The 13697-nt window shown below is 41.5% G+C and overlaps 1 protein-coding gene across 3 annotated transcripts in view; it reads left to right on the forward strand.

The window, feature by feature from the left end:
- The window catches only part of GRIK2 (glutamate ionotropic receptor kainate type subunit 2), a 461921-nt gene that overhangs the window by 427152 nt on the left and 21072 nt on the right, over positions 1–13697 (forward strand). For 2 of the 3 annotated variants that reach the window (XM_081856951.1, XM_081856952.1), the window contains exon 16: positions 11907–12157. In XM_081856951.1, the coding sequence (XP_081713077.1) occupies positions 11907–12157 (251 nt within the window). Of the gene's footprint in view, positions 1–11906; positions 12158–12346; positions 13270–13697 lie in introns of those variants that run through there. The other variant, XM_081856953.1, reaches the window with a different exon arrangement.

Raw genomic sequence — 13697 nt, forward strand, 5'->3', positions numbered from 1 at the left:
GTGTTTGCAGTACCCCTGGGGCGCAAGTCTGGGCAGTGTAAATGGAGACCCTGGGCTGCCCAGACAACAAGCCCCCCCCCCCTGGCCTCACTAGTGTGGTCCAAAGGAAATACATGGGACACCAGCTTGGCTGCAGGAGTTGCTGGAAGGAGGTGTACAAGACCATCCAATTATCTTAGGGAGTCCACTTTGGATATGTGTAGGGTTTACTGCTTAGTCTTGTCTTCTCCCAAGATATCCCACAAGGCAGCAGAGGTTTAGGATCAACAAGTAGCCTGCACAGATTTTGCATGTTTCATTTAAACTGTGCAGACCTTCTAGGCTTTCCTAACTCCGTGGAGGTCCCTCAGGTGCATAAATACCAGCGATTTTCCAGTTGCTTTGAGGGTCCTCCTCTAGAGGGGTTCCTCCTAGAACTTAAGGCCTTTTGGAGCATTCTCTTCTGTTCTACCCCTTTGATGCTGATGCATACATTAGCAGCACTTTGTGAGCCAACACACCATTGGATGAGTCTGAAGGGAACCCATTTGCACATAAGCTTTCCAACACAGGGACAGGAACCCTTGCCAATATTTCAGTTTTACAAAGCTGATTCCTGGACATCTTCCATTTGCTTTTGACACCCCCCCCCCAATATAACTTGGTCAACAGCAATTCTGGATTCAGTCCCCTGACTGTACCATGATTATGGCAAAAGTGCTTACAAGAAAAAGAACTAAAATGTAAGTAATTGTGGAAGATAGATAGGGTCTAAAATCTTTCTTCTCTTCCTTGTGGACAAACTCTTGCCTCTGTTAAGAATGTTGCTTCCATCTTGTTTCAAATAATGTTGTCAGAAAAGCTTCATGCTGTCAGGCCATCTAAAAGTTGTTCAGCATCTATCAGAAGAAAAAGAATATGAATAAATACACAGCCTTCCAGCAGAGTTACACTGGCTCAAACCCCTTGAAACCAACATACTCATGTAAGTTCAAAAGTTTAGACTAAAACCCCGAGGCTTTCACATCACTTGTGTCTGTCTAGAATTCAATTTTCACCATATTTTGTATGGTGATCTATGGAGGTTCTGTGATCGAGTGAAGGTCTCTGCTGTAGACCTCCACTTTACTTTTCTTTGTACATTGCTTTATTATTCTTTTCCAGCTGTTGTTGTCAGTTTCCAGCTTAGTTGCTGTCATCCGTACCAGAGAGAGAGAAAGAGAGATAAACTTGATTGGACAGACAAAGAGGTTGGTCGGCCAGCTTCCTTGATTCAAGGAATCTTTTCTCTGGCAGACATTAAAGCATCTATTTTGGCAGCATTATTAGTATTGTTTGTGGGGATTTTTCTTTCCTTCTCTGTTGTCAGTCAACTGAGAAGCACATGATTAAAATGGCGTTTGGAATAAGCTCATTTTGAAGACCTGTCATGTTCATATTATTTCATCGGACATAGCGTCTAGAAAGAGGGATCTCACACTCCCTTCCCTTAAATTGAAGGCTTCGCCACAGAAAAAGGGGTTTCAGGCAATAATTAATGATCTGCTGCTTCATACCTCTGCTAGGAATATGACTTCATGAATTATTTATCCTTATCCAAGGCAGTAATGAATGCATTACAATGCTGCTGTTCTACCTTTGTGTGAGGAGTCCCTGCTTCAAGTAGGCTTTAAACTCACCGTGTAATTTTGTGTGATATTTAAATGCTATGCAATGGCCAATAATAAACTGTTTAGGTTACCCAGCCGGCATTACTTGTCTTTTACCTCCCGGGAGTGATTTCAAACTTCATGCTTTTGTGATACTGAATTGTGCAATGCTAGCTTTGCCTTTTCAAGAATTCATCCCATTATTTACCCAAGTACCCATCTTTCAAACTCTGCTCCAGATTTGCATCTTCATTTAGGCAGACTGATACTGCAAGGAAAGCAAGTGCCTTCCTTTTCTTGCTTCCTGTATGGTTTTTATAGGAATATCTCATAAGCAGACATTTATATTAACTCTATAGCCAGTTTCTGCCTAAGTCCAAAGCTGTTGTGAAAGTCATCACTGTTGTTGCTGTCACTGGAATTTCAGAGAGCTGCTATATTTGAAATAGTAAAGGTAAAGGGACCCCTGACCATTAGGTCCAGTCACAGATGACTCTGGGGTTGCGGCGCTCATCTTGCTTTATTGGCCGAGGGAGCCGGCGTTTGTCCGCAGACAGCTTCCAGGTCATGTGGCCAGCATGACTAAGCCGCTTCTGGAGAACCAGAGCAGCACACGGAAACGCCGTTTACCTTCCCGATGGAGCGGTACCTATTTATCTGCTTGCACTTTGACATGCTTTCAAACTGCTAGGTTGGCAGGAGCAGGGACCGAGCAACGGGAGCTCACCCCGTCGCGGGGATTCGAACTGCCGGCCTTCTGATCGGCAAGTCCTAGGCTCTGTGGTTTAACCCACAGTGCCACCCGCGTCCCATACTATTTGAAATAGTAGGTCCACACTAGTTCATCACCCCCGCCCCCCCAAAAAGGAGGAGAGAGAGGACAGAAGATTTTGCTCAGCGATTGGTAGCAGAGTTTCAAATAGCATCTGTGGTGATGATTGTACAATAAATTTCTACCATGCCCCATCTCTAGGAATCAAGGTTTACAAACACAAAACAGGAGACGTAGTATGACCAATTAAAATTATATTTATTATAAATGAATTAGAATTAATCCACCCCTCTGTGACACTAGTTGTTAACAGCTAGCTGAAACAAACAAACAAGTCCAGAAAATACTGAGAAAACAGATCAGGATCAATATTTCCAAATTGGTTTAAAAAAAGAAATTGGGTGCACTGTTGGACAATATGGCCGAAGTTAGATGGATGATAGACAAGTATGGCAGGTAGCCAGAATCTGAAATATATAAACCTCACAAACACTGTTGCATTAAACTCAACTGTCGGACCAGAAGTTTCCAGCAGAGCAACAAATTAACAAAAGAATGATCTGTATTTCTATGGAAACACCCAGACAAAAGGTATCATAAAAGGATTATTTTGAAAGCTATAGCCCATATTGCATTAGGATATTTTATATTTTTCTGCTTCTTAGCAGTTTTTCAGCAGTTGCAATAAAGGGATTAGGTATTTGCCAGCTTTCTTTTCTCCTCTAATACATTCTCTATACTTTTTTTTTTTTTTAATACAAAATTCTCCTTTCCCTTACTGGGACCTAAAGTGCAGGTTATACTTCCCAGCTATTAAGATATTCTTCATAATGCCTTAATAGCTAACACACACACACACACACGCACACACACCCTGCCAATGGAGGAATGGGGGTGTTTGGGTGGCGATGAGCCCTAAAGACAACCCCGTTCTCTACCACCGCATGATGGCAATCATGTAGGATGGGCAAGAAGTGGGTGGGACTCTTTCTGTCAGTGAAAGGGACTTTTCTGTCTCTGAATACATCAGAGTGCACCAAGCAGAAATCAAATAACATAACTAGGCAGAGAACAAATAATATAACTAAGTATAAGCCTGCTTCCTGCAATCTTATGCTGAGGGTAAGGGTGAGGACAAATTTGATTTTGTTCGCATTTTGCTAAGAAACTGCCTGATTCTCACTTCTCGAACCCAAAGATTCTTGTTGTCCTGGCTTCTTTTAGGAGGATGGGCAGTATATACATTTAATAAAAGCTTTTTTATAAAATGAACCAAAATACAGCTATCCTTTCAAATTCATACCCCTCCAAATTTTGCCTTTTTTTTTTTTGCAGTGCACATTTGTGAGACAGTTGTGTACCAAAATGCATATATTAGGGGATTGTTTCATAAAATCCATATATGTCAGTGAGGATAACATTAAATGTATTACATTAGGAGAAATTACTTGCAATAATGTCTGTATTAGTCAAAACTACAGCCAAAATGTTTATTAGGAGAAATTCACACTAAAACACTGAGACTAAATTTTCATGAGGGTTAAAAAATAAATAAATCGAAAACTGCTGTAGATAATTAGAAAACTGAATTTAAGATTGTAAAAAATGTGAAACAAAGAGAAGCTGAAAATGACAGATTCTTCCATCACTAGTTGATACATGTCTGTGGTATGAAACCAAACACAGTTTATCTGCAGAGTTCAAGTTTTGTGTGTGCGCTTAAAGTGTATGTGGTAGTTGGCGATATCTATGAATTGTGCCAACGTGGAGAGAAACCGGGGAACAAATATTGCAACATATTGTCGCACTGAGGAAACTAATTGTTACGTGTGAACTGGGAAATATGGCAGATGAGCTGATTAGGGATTATCTTACTGAGCAAACTATACACCTTGCAAAAAAGAATCGGGAGGGGGAAAATAATGAGGATACAGGAGGCACAGTTCAAGTTGCAGAAAAATGCAATGAAAAGGCACATAAATGCTTACAAAGAGAATATGTATGAAAAATCACAGACCCAGAAAACACAAAGTACAAGAGAAGACATGGTTTCATTGTGGATATACATAAACTAAACTACACAGGATGCCCTGCAATCACTAAGCTCAGTGCAATCACTGAAGAAAGACTGGGCATTTGACAGAGATATGCCAGAGCAGCTAATCCAGTCAAGACATAATTATTTACTGTCATGCAATTATGGTGACAGATGTTGCTGTTCTGAGTGTGAACAGAATCAGCTCCTCGTATACTGAAGGGGGGTGGGTGGGGATGACCTATGCACAGTTAATATTTCTGCCACATCCTCAGACTGTAGGAGAAATGTTGGACTCAGCAATCTCCATCCTATTATTTTCAATCTACGTGTATTGCTTCGTACATTTGCAACTCACTTGGCAAACATTGCACTTGATAAGCTATTGAGACATCCCTGTCCATGGCCATCTGCTTGTAAATGTGACTTTTGTTTTGGTATACATGTATTTTCTGTACCTGCATTTGCAAAAGCACTCCTATAATGGAAACACTTTTATATTATTTTTTTGCATTCATCTTCAGGAGTAGTATATGGGCAGATAGCTTGCCCTCAGCTAATCACTACAGCACTTCAAACACCAGTTTCAGTTGTGACTAAGTACCATTTTAAGAAGAAACTTTGCTGCGCACATTGATTTGTTGGTCTATGAAGTTAAAGTGAGACATGACATGACACCTATTATTAAAGATGCGACTATTTCCAGTCAGAGTCCAGGACCACTGTATTAGAGGAGCTTAAGAACTTAGTACACAAAAAGACACTTTGGAAGAGAGTGACTCATCAGAACGGGTTTCCTCTATAATCATAGCAAAGAATGGAAGCATTCGCCTTTGGGTGGATTTCAGAGAGTCGAATTAAACCTTTGTGACTAACAGCTATCCATTGCCACACACAGAAGAGGTATTTGCAGAAAGCTGCGGAGCAAAGATGTTTTCTGTCACTTGGAAGAATGCCAAGTGTTTCATGAAATCAGCATAGTATGTATTACACATGCTGCATAATTTGGTTTTGCATACCCACCATGCAGATGAGCTTCAACACCAAGCACTGTTTAAAGAATGATGTGATTTGGCAGGATTGGTTGATACAGGCTGAATTGCTCTCAGATGTGTGGTAAGGAGTGAAAGCATGCTTGAGCCCCCCGCAATATTACTTCATCCTATTTTAAAAGAGAAAACGGCTTTATCCAAATGAGTGCATCGTAAGTAACCAAACAGATACCCATTTAGCAAAATATTATTCTGGTGGCTATGAGCCAGACTATGAACGATTTGAGCCTTTATGTGTTGCCTATGATGGCAGACTGGCTTGCAGCCTGTGTGCTAAAATAAAAAACAGTACAGATGTTTAGCGGCTCTCTCTTCCCAAATGCAACAAAATTGTGCTCCCAGGTGCTTTGTGTGCATATTTTCACAAAGCTACAGAGTTCCCAGTAGTTTAAGCAACAGCATTACTGCGATTACATTTCCTTTCTGTTGCTTTCAAATCAGTTTTATGAAAATTTGCTACAGTCCCCCCAGGACCGAAAAGGGATGGGGACAGGGTGTAAGCAGAAGAAAATGGAAACGTAGGTTTTGCGGATTCCTTCAGCTTTATATTATGCACCATTTATGCATTCCCAATAGCTCATTCCCTTGGCCTGAAATTTATAATAATGATAAGAGGTGTTATAAATGTGCTCTTTGGTCTCCCTTTAGGATCCTGTTTCTGCTCCCCAAGCACCTTAATTAAATCTAGGATAACACACATTGTCAGAAATATCTATGGGGAATGTTGAGCTATTATAATTAAGATTAAATGAATATTTAATGTCTGTATTGTATTTATATATTAGAGTAATGGCTTTCAGCATAATATATTGCTATCTATTGGTGAAAAGGGGAAAGTTGCACTGATCCAGGGGGACCACAATGGTAAAACACGGTTTTACCTGTTAGACCCAATATTTATTACTAAATGTGTGTGTGACAAAACCTGAGCAGCTGCTTCTGTCACGGAAAAGCCGCTTTCAGAGGAGCAAATCTGAAGCAGAAAATGAACTTTGTGGGGAGTTATGTCTGTGCATCTATAATCTCCCATTCCTCCAAAGAAAAACAAACTCCAGGAGAAGCGATGCAAATAGGGATAACTGCCAACTCCTGTGGTCTGCAGTGTTCTCTACACAGAACCACATTCTGGATTTGGGCACAAGTGAGTGTCCACAGGGTACAACATGTGTCTTAAGTGAGTAGAGTGAGGCTCAAGTTGCCTTGGACATTATCCAGGTAGACAACAAGGGCCCTGGAATATGAAGCAGAGATGAGTGCATCTTTTCTTTTGGTCTCTCTGAGTTGGAAGATGATTCTCTGCAGTGGGTGTGGGTGTGTATGTGTGTGTCTGCACTACCCCATGGGCTCCTTGTGTCACCCAGATAGGGAAATCTGTCACTTTCAGTTTCCCATTTTTTAAATCTAAAGTTCAGATCCCCATATCAGTTTGTATTTTTTAAAAACAACAACACAAAAACTGTTCTTAGGAAAATTTGTCAGCATTTAGTATGATCTTCACCTAATAGCCATGTTTTTCTTTATGCCATTTCCACTAATATAATGCACTTTTGCACGTTATTTTAACAAATACACATTTGAGCATGTTTTCCGCTATTATACCTGTTTCTATACACATTATTTGGTTGGAAAATTGCATCACAAAATTGAGAGTAGTGTGAATTTCAGACGTTAGCAGTGCTTCAGTTCACTTACTGTTTCAGGAAGCACAAATTAGGTTGGTTTACATTAAAAGCCAAACTTAATTCCCTTCCCCACCCCAATCCCCTGTTTGTGCCTTCATGCTTTTTCCAAGGTATGAAAGGGCACAAGAGCCTTTAGTGACCTTGCATCAGTCACCTTTGAACTACTGAAAGGAAGCAAGGTTAGTGCTCTCACTGCCACTTGCTTCCCCCCGCAGTCTTAACTCCGTGGTGAAAGGAATGCCTGAAGAGGCTGAGGTCTGGACCTCAACTGAGGCCTACTCCATCGTGAACCAAACTAACCCTTCCAGGCTCTGCTTCATTCATTGATAACTTGGAAGGAATAGTCATGTGGCCTAGAGCTTCTAGGTGGACTTCAGCATAGCTGTAAGTGGGGTATTTATGTGGGTAATGAGGTCTGCTTTGCATAGCAGGTCTTTCCTCCCTCCCACCTCCTCCCTCCACATGCTCCCTAACCTGCTCTTGGGTTTCCCCCCCACCGTCCAGAGCAGATTTAGGATGTGGGGTACATGGGTGAATGAGAGGGGAAGCCAGTTCTATTGTACAAGCAAATCTCATTCTGCACATGCAACAATTTAGTTGAAACATGCCCTCTGGCGCCATTGCCTCTCTACCACCCATCTTAAGCACTGTCAGTGCTGGTGAAAAGGCACCAGGAACAGAAAGCATAAGACTTACGGTGTAATGGCGTCTTTCAGACTTGGGGTGTTGTCTCTGGGAGTCCCAGATTCTGGAGCTCCTGCTCAAGAGGCACTTGGCTGGCAGGGTTCCTGTCTGACTCTGGGCCAGAGCATGGGTCTAGATCCAGCACCTCCCAAGGTTTGCACACTGGTCTTCCTGATCCATTTGGTTCTTCTGTGTCAGAATCTTGGCTAGCTAGACTCTAATTACATGATTATCATCATTTTGATTCTTATTTATCGCGTGTGCTATGACTTTTGCAAACACAGAAAACATGTTTCCTGTCAGCATGAACATGCCTAAAAATAGATCAGTAAATGCAGAGCAGGAAAGAGACACTTAGTTATACATCAGTAGGTATATCTCTCATTAGAAATGTGCAAAAACCTCCCTAAAACATTTCACTATTCTTATAACTTCAAGTTATATCTATCCTAGTTTAATTTGTTTTTCACTTTAGGGAAAATTTGATGGCATTGCAAATCTTTCTATGTTGTTGCATTACTAGAGTATTTCTAGAAATGTTTCTGCAAGATCTTTCAAATATTATCCATGGAAAAACTGCTAACCCTTGCAAATAATTCTAATAAGGGGCTTCTGTTAGTATCTACTGCCTATCACTGGATTATGCTTTGTGTACGTGTGTCATTTGAGAAATGTGATTTTGTGCCTGAAAAGCCTGTGGGCAGAGCATAGATCTTATACCTTTTACCTGTTGTTTGGATGGGGGTAAAAACATCTGTTCCCTACCCCTACAAAATCTAATAGAAATGTCCTTGTACTGTGTCCTTCTCCAAGCTCATAGCTGGTAAAAGGTCCAGAGTTCAATCCTTAGACTCAGAGTTAAAGCAGGAGTATGCCTCTGAATACCAGTTGTGGACAGAGTGCTCATGTCCTTCTTGAGGGCTCATGTCCTCCTTGCAGGCTTTCCACAGGCATGTGGATGGCTACTATGAGCAAAGCTTGCTGAATTAGACAGGCCATTGGCCTAATTCAGCAGATTGTTGTTAGAAGACCTTCAAAAAAATGTATGTGTGAATCCTTAGAGAGATGCAGCTAGTTAGAAAAGATATTGACGTATATACTGGGATTATGTCAAAGTACCACACGTTCATGTGTGGGAAGAGATGGCTTGGCATTAGATGGACATGAGTGTGCCAGTTATGCTATGTTTGTGCTAAATGTGCTGCACACTAGTTACTGACTCATCTCAGCGGCTCTTAGAATAATTTTTGGATGAAGGTGTATATGATCTAATTAATTGGTGTTGGCTTCAGGGTGGTGAATTTCTCAAAAACAAGTCATGCCAGACGAATCTCGTTTCTTTTCTGATGGAGTTACAAGCCTGGTGGGTCAGGGGAATGCTGTGGATGTAGTGTATGTTGATTTCAGTAAGGCTTTGGATAAGGGCCCCCATGATATACTTGTAGAGAAGCTGGTAAAAGGTGGGCTGCATGAGGTAACTTAGGTAGATTTGTAGCTGGTTGACTGACTGAACCCAAAGTGCTGTACCACACTGTTGACTCAGGTTAAACTTGTGATCTACTAAGACCCCTAGATCCTTTTCCCATGTGCTACTGGAAAGCCAGGTATCTCCCATCTCATATTTGTGCAGCTGGTTCTTCCTTCCTAAGTGTAGAACTTCACATTTTCACCCTAAACATGGGACAAAACATGAATCCGTGTAGCAGTTGTAACCCCTAGACCAGGCATAGGCAAACTTGGCCCTCCAGATGTTTTGGGACTACAACTCCCATCATCCCTAGCTAACAGGACCAGTCATCAGGGATGATGGGAGTTGTAGTCCCAAAACATCTGGAGGGTCGAGTTTGCCTATGCCTCCCTAGACAGCCACCTTTAGTTTTGATTCACAATGTTACAAGTGCTCTGGGTTCCTGAATGGTTATAGAGAGTAGGTAGTGCTGGGTTTTACAGAGTGACTAGAGCCTGTTGATAACCACCTCTCTGCATACTTGCTGCCCTGCTGTCACATGACGGGGTTTTAAGCAAATATTGCTGCTTCCATCCAAAGTCTCAGCATGAAAAGTGCTTATGTCACTGGTTACACTCTGCCAAAAATAAAACCCTTCTTTGTTCACATTATTAATTCATATAATTTGTAAAAATGCCGACTCTCAGGGCATTGTTGCCCAAAAGCCCTCAACAACAATATCTCATTAAAATTAAGAACAAACCCTCTACATAATAAATGGTCTTTCAAGACTAGTCAGATGGGAAGAGGTGGGGTGGAAGATTGGCACTGCACGCTGACTTGAGGTAGCAGAACACTCTTTGCTGATAGAAATGCAGAGGCCACAATTTAAAAAGCCTTTGGGCACACACCTACACAGGGAACACCTGACTATTAGGCAGAGCAAGACAGCAGGTCAAGAGTGGACTTAGCTGTGTGTGCTGTGCAGCCAGCTCCGTGCCCCCTAAGCTAGCCTGCCCTCCTTATTTCAGTGAAGGGTGCTATTTGAAATAAGATCCAGCCGCCAGTCTGGTCACCTTCTATACATGAACTAGTGGGAGATCCCCTCTTCTCTGTGTCTCAGGCAGCAAAATGCCTTAAGCCAGCCCAAGTTCCTCATACTGCACTGTGAGAAAGAACAAATCAAGGAAAAATCCAATTGAGAAAGTGCAGTGTCTCTATGGAAAGGGGGTGGGGAGGACAGACGACAGTGTCGGATTGGGAGAAGTTTAGAGTGATGACATTCTTTTTACACATTACTGGGTGCTTGAGGCTCCAGATTAGAGTTTCTAAGACCTGTTCTCCTACAAGTTTATTGGCAAAGAATGCCATTCCTATGATATATTGCATGTCAAGAAGTGAAAGAAACAGTGGGTAGCAATACTTATATGAAAATGCAAGTATTACGTAGGCAAGTTTCAAATCTATATACTCAAGTCTTGAATTGGTCACATTTATGTAGCCAAAACAACACCCATGCATGAGAGAGTTTTCAGCAGATTAAAGGGAATGTGTGTGTGAGAGAGAGCCACAGCCAAATTTTGTGGCCCATCGGCCACAAAATACGGATTCACATTTGAGAGGGGGCAGAAATGGGAAACCGTATAGAAATGGAAAGGTTTTATCTGGGATAGGAGGAGGGAGAGGCACATAAATTTAAAAAAGGGGAATGATAAAATCTCAGTGTCTAAATAGGCCATTTCCTAGTTCAAACTGTGAACTTTCTTTAAATGTCCCCAGATATGGAAGTTCGTCCGTCCATTATTCAGTGGGGGGCTTTGTGGGCGGGCCCCAGGCCCCCCTGGTAAACCAGTCTTTTGCAGGCCAGGTCGCCTTCCTGCCACAACTGGGCCAATGGCAGCAGGTGTTAGTGGGCATTCCCCTGGGTGCAGGACCAGCTGACCAATTGCATCCCTCGGTGTCATGCCCAGGGGAAGTTTAAATGCCCGGCCTGCATGGCCATTAGCCATTCTCTCCCCCTGCCTTTGATCCCAAAACCAATATGCCATGTGTTGTCTAGTTATTTGCACTTTAGGGAGCAGGGTGGTCACGGGGCCTCAGTACGTAAGTGAGAGTTGCTTATAGAAACCAGTGCAGAAATTCAAGATTTTAATGCAGCTGGTATTGGGCATTATTGTGTCCATCCTATCCCACTTGCCCCTTAAACCCTCACCACAGAACAAGGACCGACCATACTCAGTGGTGACTGAGTGCTGACTGTGGAGGGTTTTTTAGGGGATGGGGGTGAAATAGAGTGGTGCCCGCCCTGTGGAAAATCCTGCCATCAGATGTCAAAGAAATTAACAACTATCTGACTTTTAGAAGACATCTGAAGGCAGCCCTGTTTAGGGAAGCTTTTAATATCTGATGAATTATTGTATTTTAATGTTTTGTTGGAAGCCGACCAGAGTGGCTGGGGAAACCCAGCCAGATGGGCAGGGTATAAATAATGTATTATTGTTATTGTTGTTGTTGAAACATTTTTTCAGAGGGTCCCACTTATAACTATGAAACAGGATGAAGCCTTTGCGAATGTGACTCATTAACTGGTGTGTTCCCTCTTGCAGGGTCCCCCTACAGAGACAAAATAACCATCGCAATTCTCCACCTGCAAGAAGAAGGCAAGCTCCACATGATGAAGGAGAAGTGGTGGCGAGGCAACGGTTGCCCGGAAGAGGAGAGCAAGGATGCAAGTGCCCTTGGAGTACAAAACATTGGTGGCATCTTCATCGTATTGGCAGCAGGATTGGTTCTCTCCGTCTTTGTGGCAGTGGGGGAGTTTTTGTACAAATCCAAAAAAAATGCCCAGTTGGAAAAGGTAAATATTGTCCTTTTCGCCATTAATTCTACCATGATGATATACTCGTAGCCCTCTGGGCAACCAACTGAAAAGCCATTCTGATGTCTTTAATAGTCTAGCACACGTCATTGAAGTTCGTAGTGAATGAGCACTGGAGCTGTCATCTTTATACAACTTTTAATTTGTCTTCAATATTTTTAATTGTAGCCAGCTTTCAGGACAAGTGACTATTTCTCCTCTTATTCAAGCTTGAAAAAAGACACCTTTTTGCTCCTGGAAGTTCACTGCAGTTAATTTTATGGATGAAGAAGAGAGCGAAATCTGTAATGGGAAACAATTAACCTTCTACAGATAGATCTGGGTTTTAAGTGGCACAACCTGCTTTCAGTCCAAAGTCAGAAGTCTAGAAAATTTCTTTCTATATGTCCTTTCTGGAAGATGTTTACTCTTCAAACTTATGGTGGTAGCATCTGGAAAAGCATTTAGATCAATATATGAAGGATTTACTACTGATTATGATTTTATACCTTGTAACTCGGACACATTCCAGTTTTAAAACTCAGAATGTTGAACTTACTCTATACTGGATCGACAAGTGGATGGATGACCACTTTTTGAAACATAAGCATCCATATAATTTATGTTTTAATAATATTTATGTGCATATATGTAATATATAACTCTGAGCTAAATTGTGTCATCTGTTTTTATGCCTTACTTTGAATATACATTTTTACAACTTGGAGAAAATCTGTCATGCATAATTGAGGAGCTTGTGACTTCCTTACATTCCCATTTTTAAAACTATTACTTTTATTCAAATTGGTAGTAAATCCAAGATTTTTGCCCCTTTTTCAGATGCTATGGATAATATACATAACTATTTTTAATAGTTTTGGGACTTCTGAATTTGCACTGATATAGGGTGCTTCCAGATGGCAGTTTATTGTGAAATCAGTGTTGCTCATGCATGCAAGGTTTTTTTTTGTAGAATCCAGACCATGACATCAGAATGCCAACCCACCCTATGGTTTTTTTGCCTTACATTTGATTCAGATGTCTTCTTCCCACAGAAAATCTAATAAGTAAAAATAATTTGATATAAGCAAATAATAATAATAATAATAATAATAATAATACCCCGCCCATCTGGCTGCCTTACAAACTTCCCAATACAGGGCTGCCTTCAGATGTCTTCTAAAAGCTATGTAGATATTTCTCTTTGACATCTGAAGGAAGATAGCCCCATTACCAAGAAGTCAAGGCTGTTTTGGGAGCTGATTACAGTTTGGTTCTCAAACGCCTTGGTTCCCAAACGCCTAGGATTGCAAACACTGAAAACCTGGAAGTAAGTGTTCCGGTTTTCAAACTTTTTTTGGAAGCCGAACATCTGAAGTGGCTGTCGTCTATTGTTTCCGGGGCACCTGCACCAATCAGAAGCCGTGCCTTAGTTTTCAAACATTTTGGAAATCAAACGGACTTCCGGAACGAATTAAGTTCGAGAACCAAGGTACCACTGTAGTATTATTTTTTGAGGGGAGGAGGTTATTTATCACAT

The sequence above is a fragment of the Podarcis erhardii genome, assembly GCF_964252035.2.
Source record: "Podarcis erhardii genome assembly, chromosome: 3".
In the NCBI taxonomy this organism is placed as follows: Eukaryota; Metazoa; Chordata; class Lepidosauria; order Squamata; family Lacertidae; genus Podarcis; species Podarcis erhardii.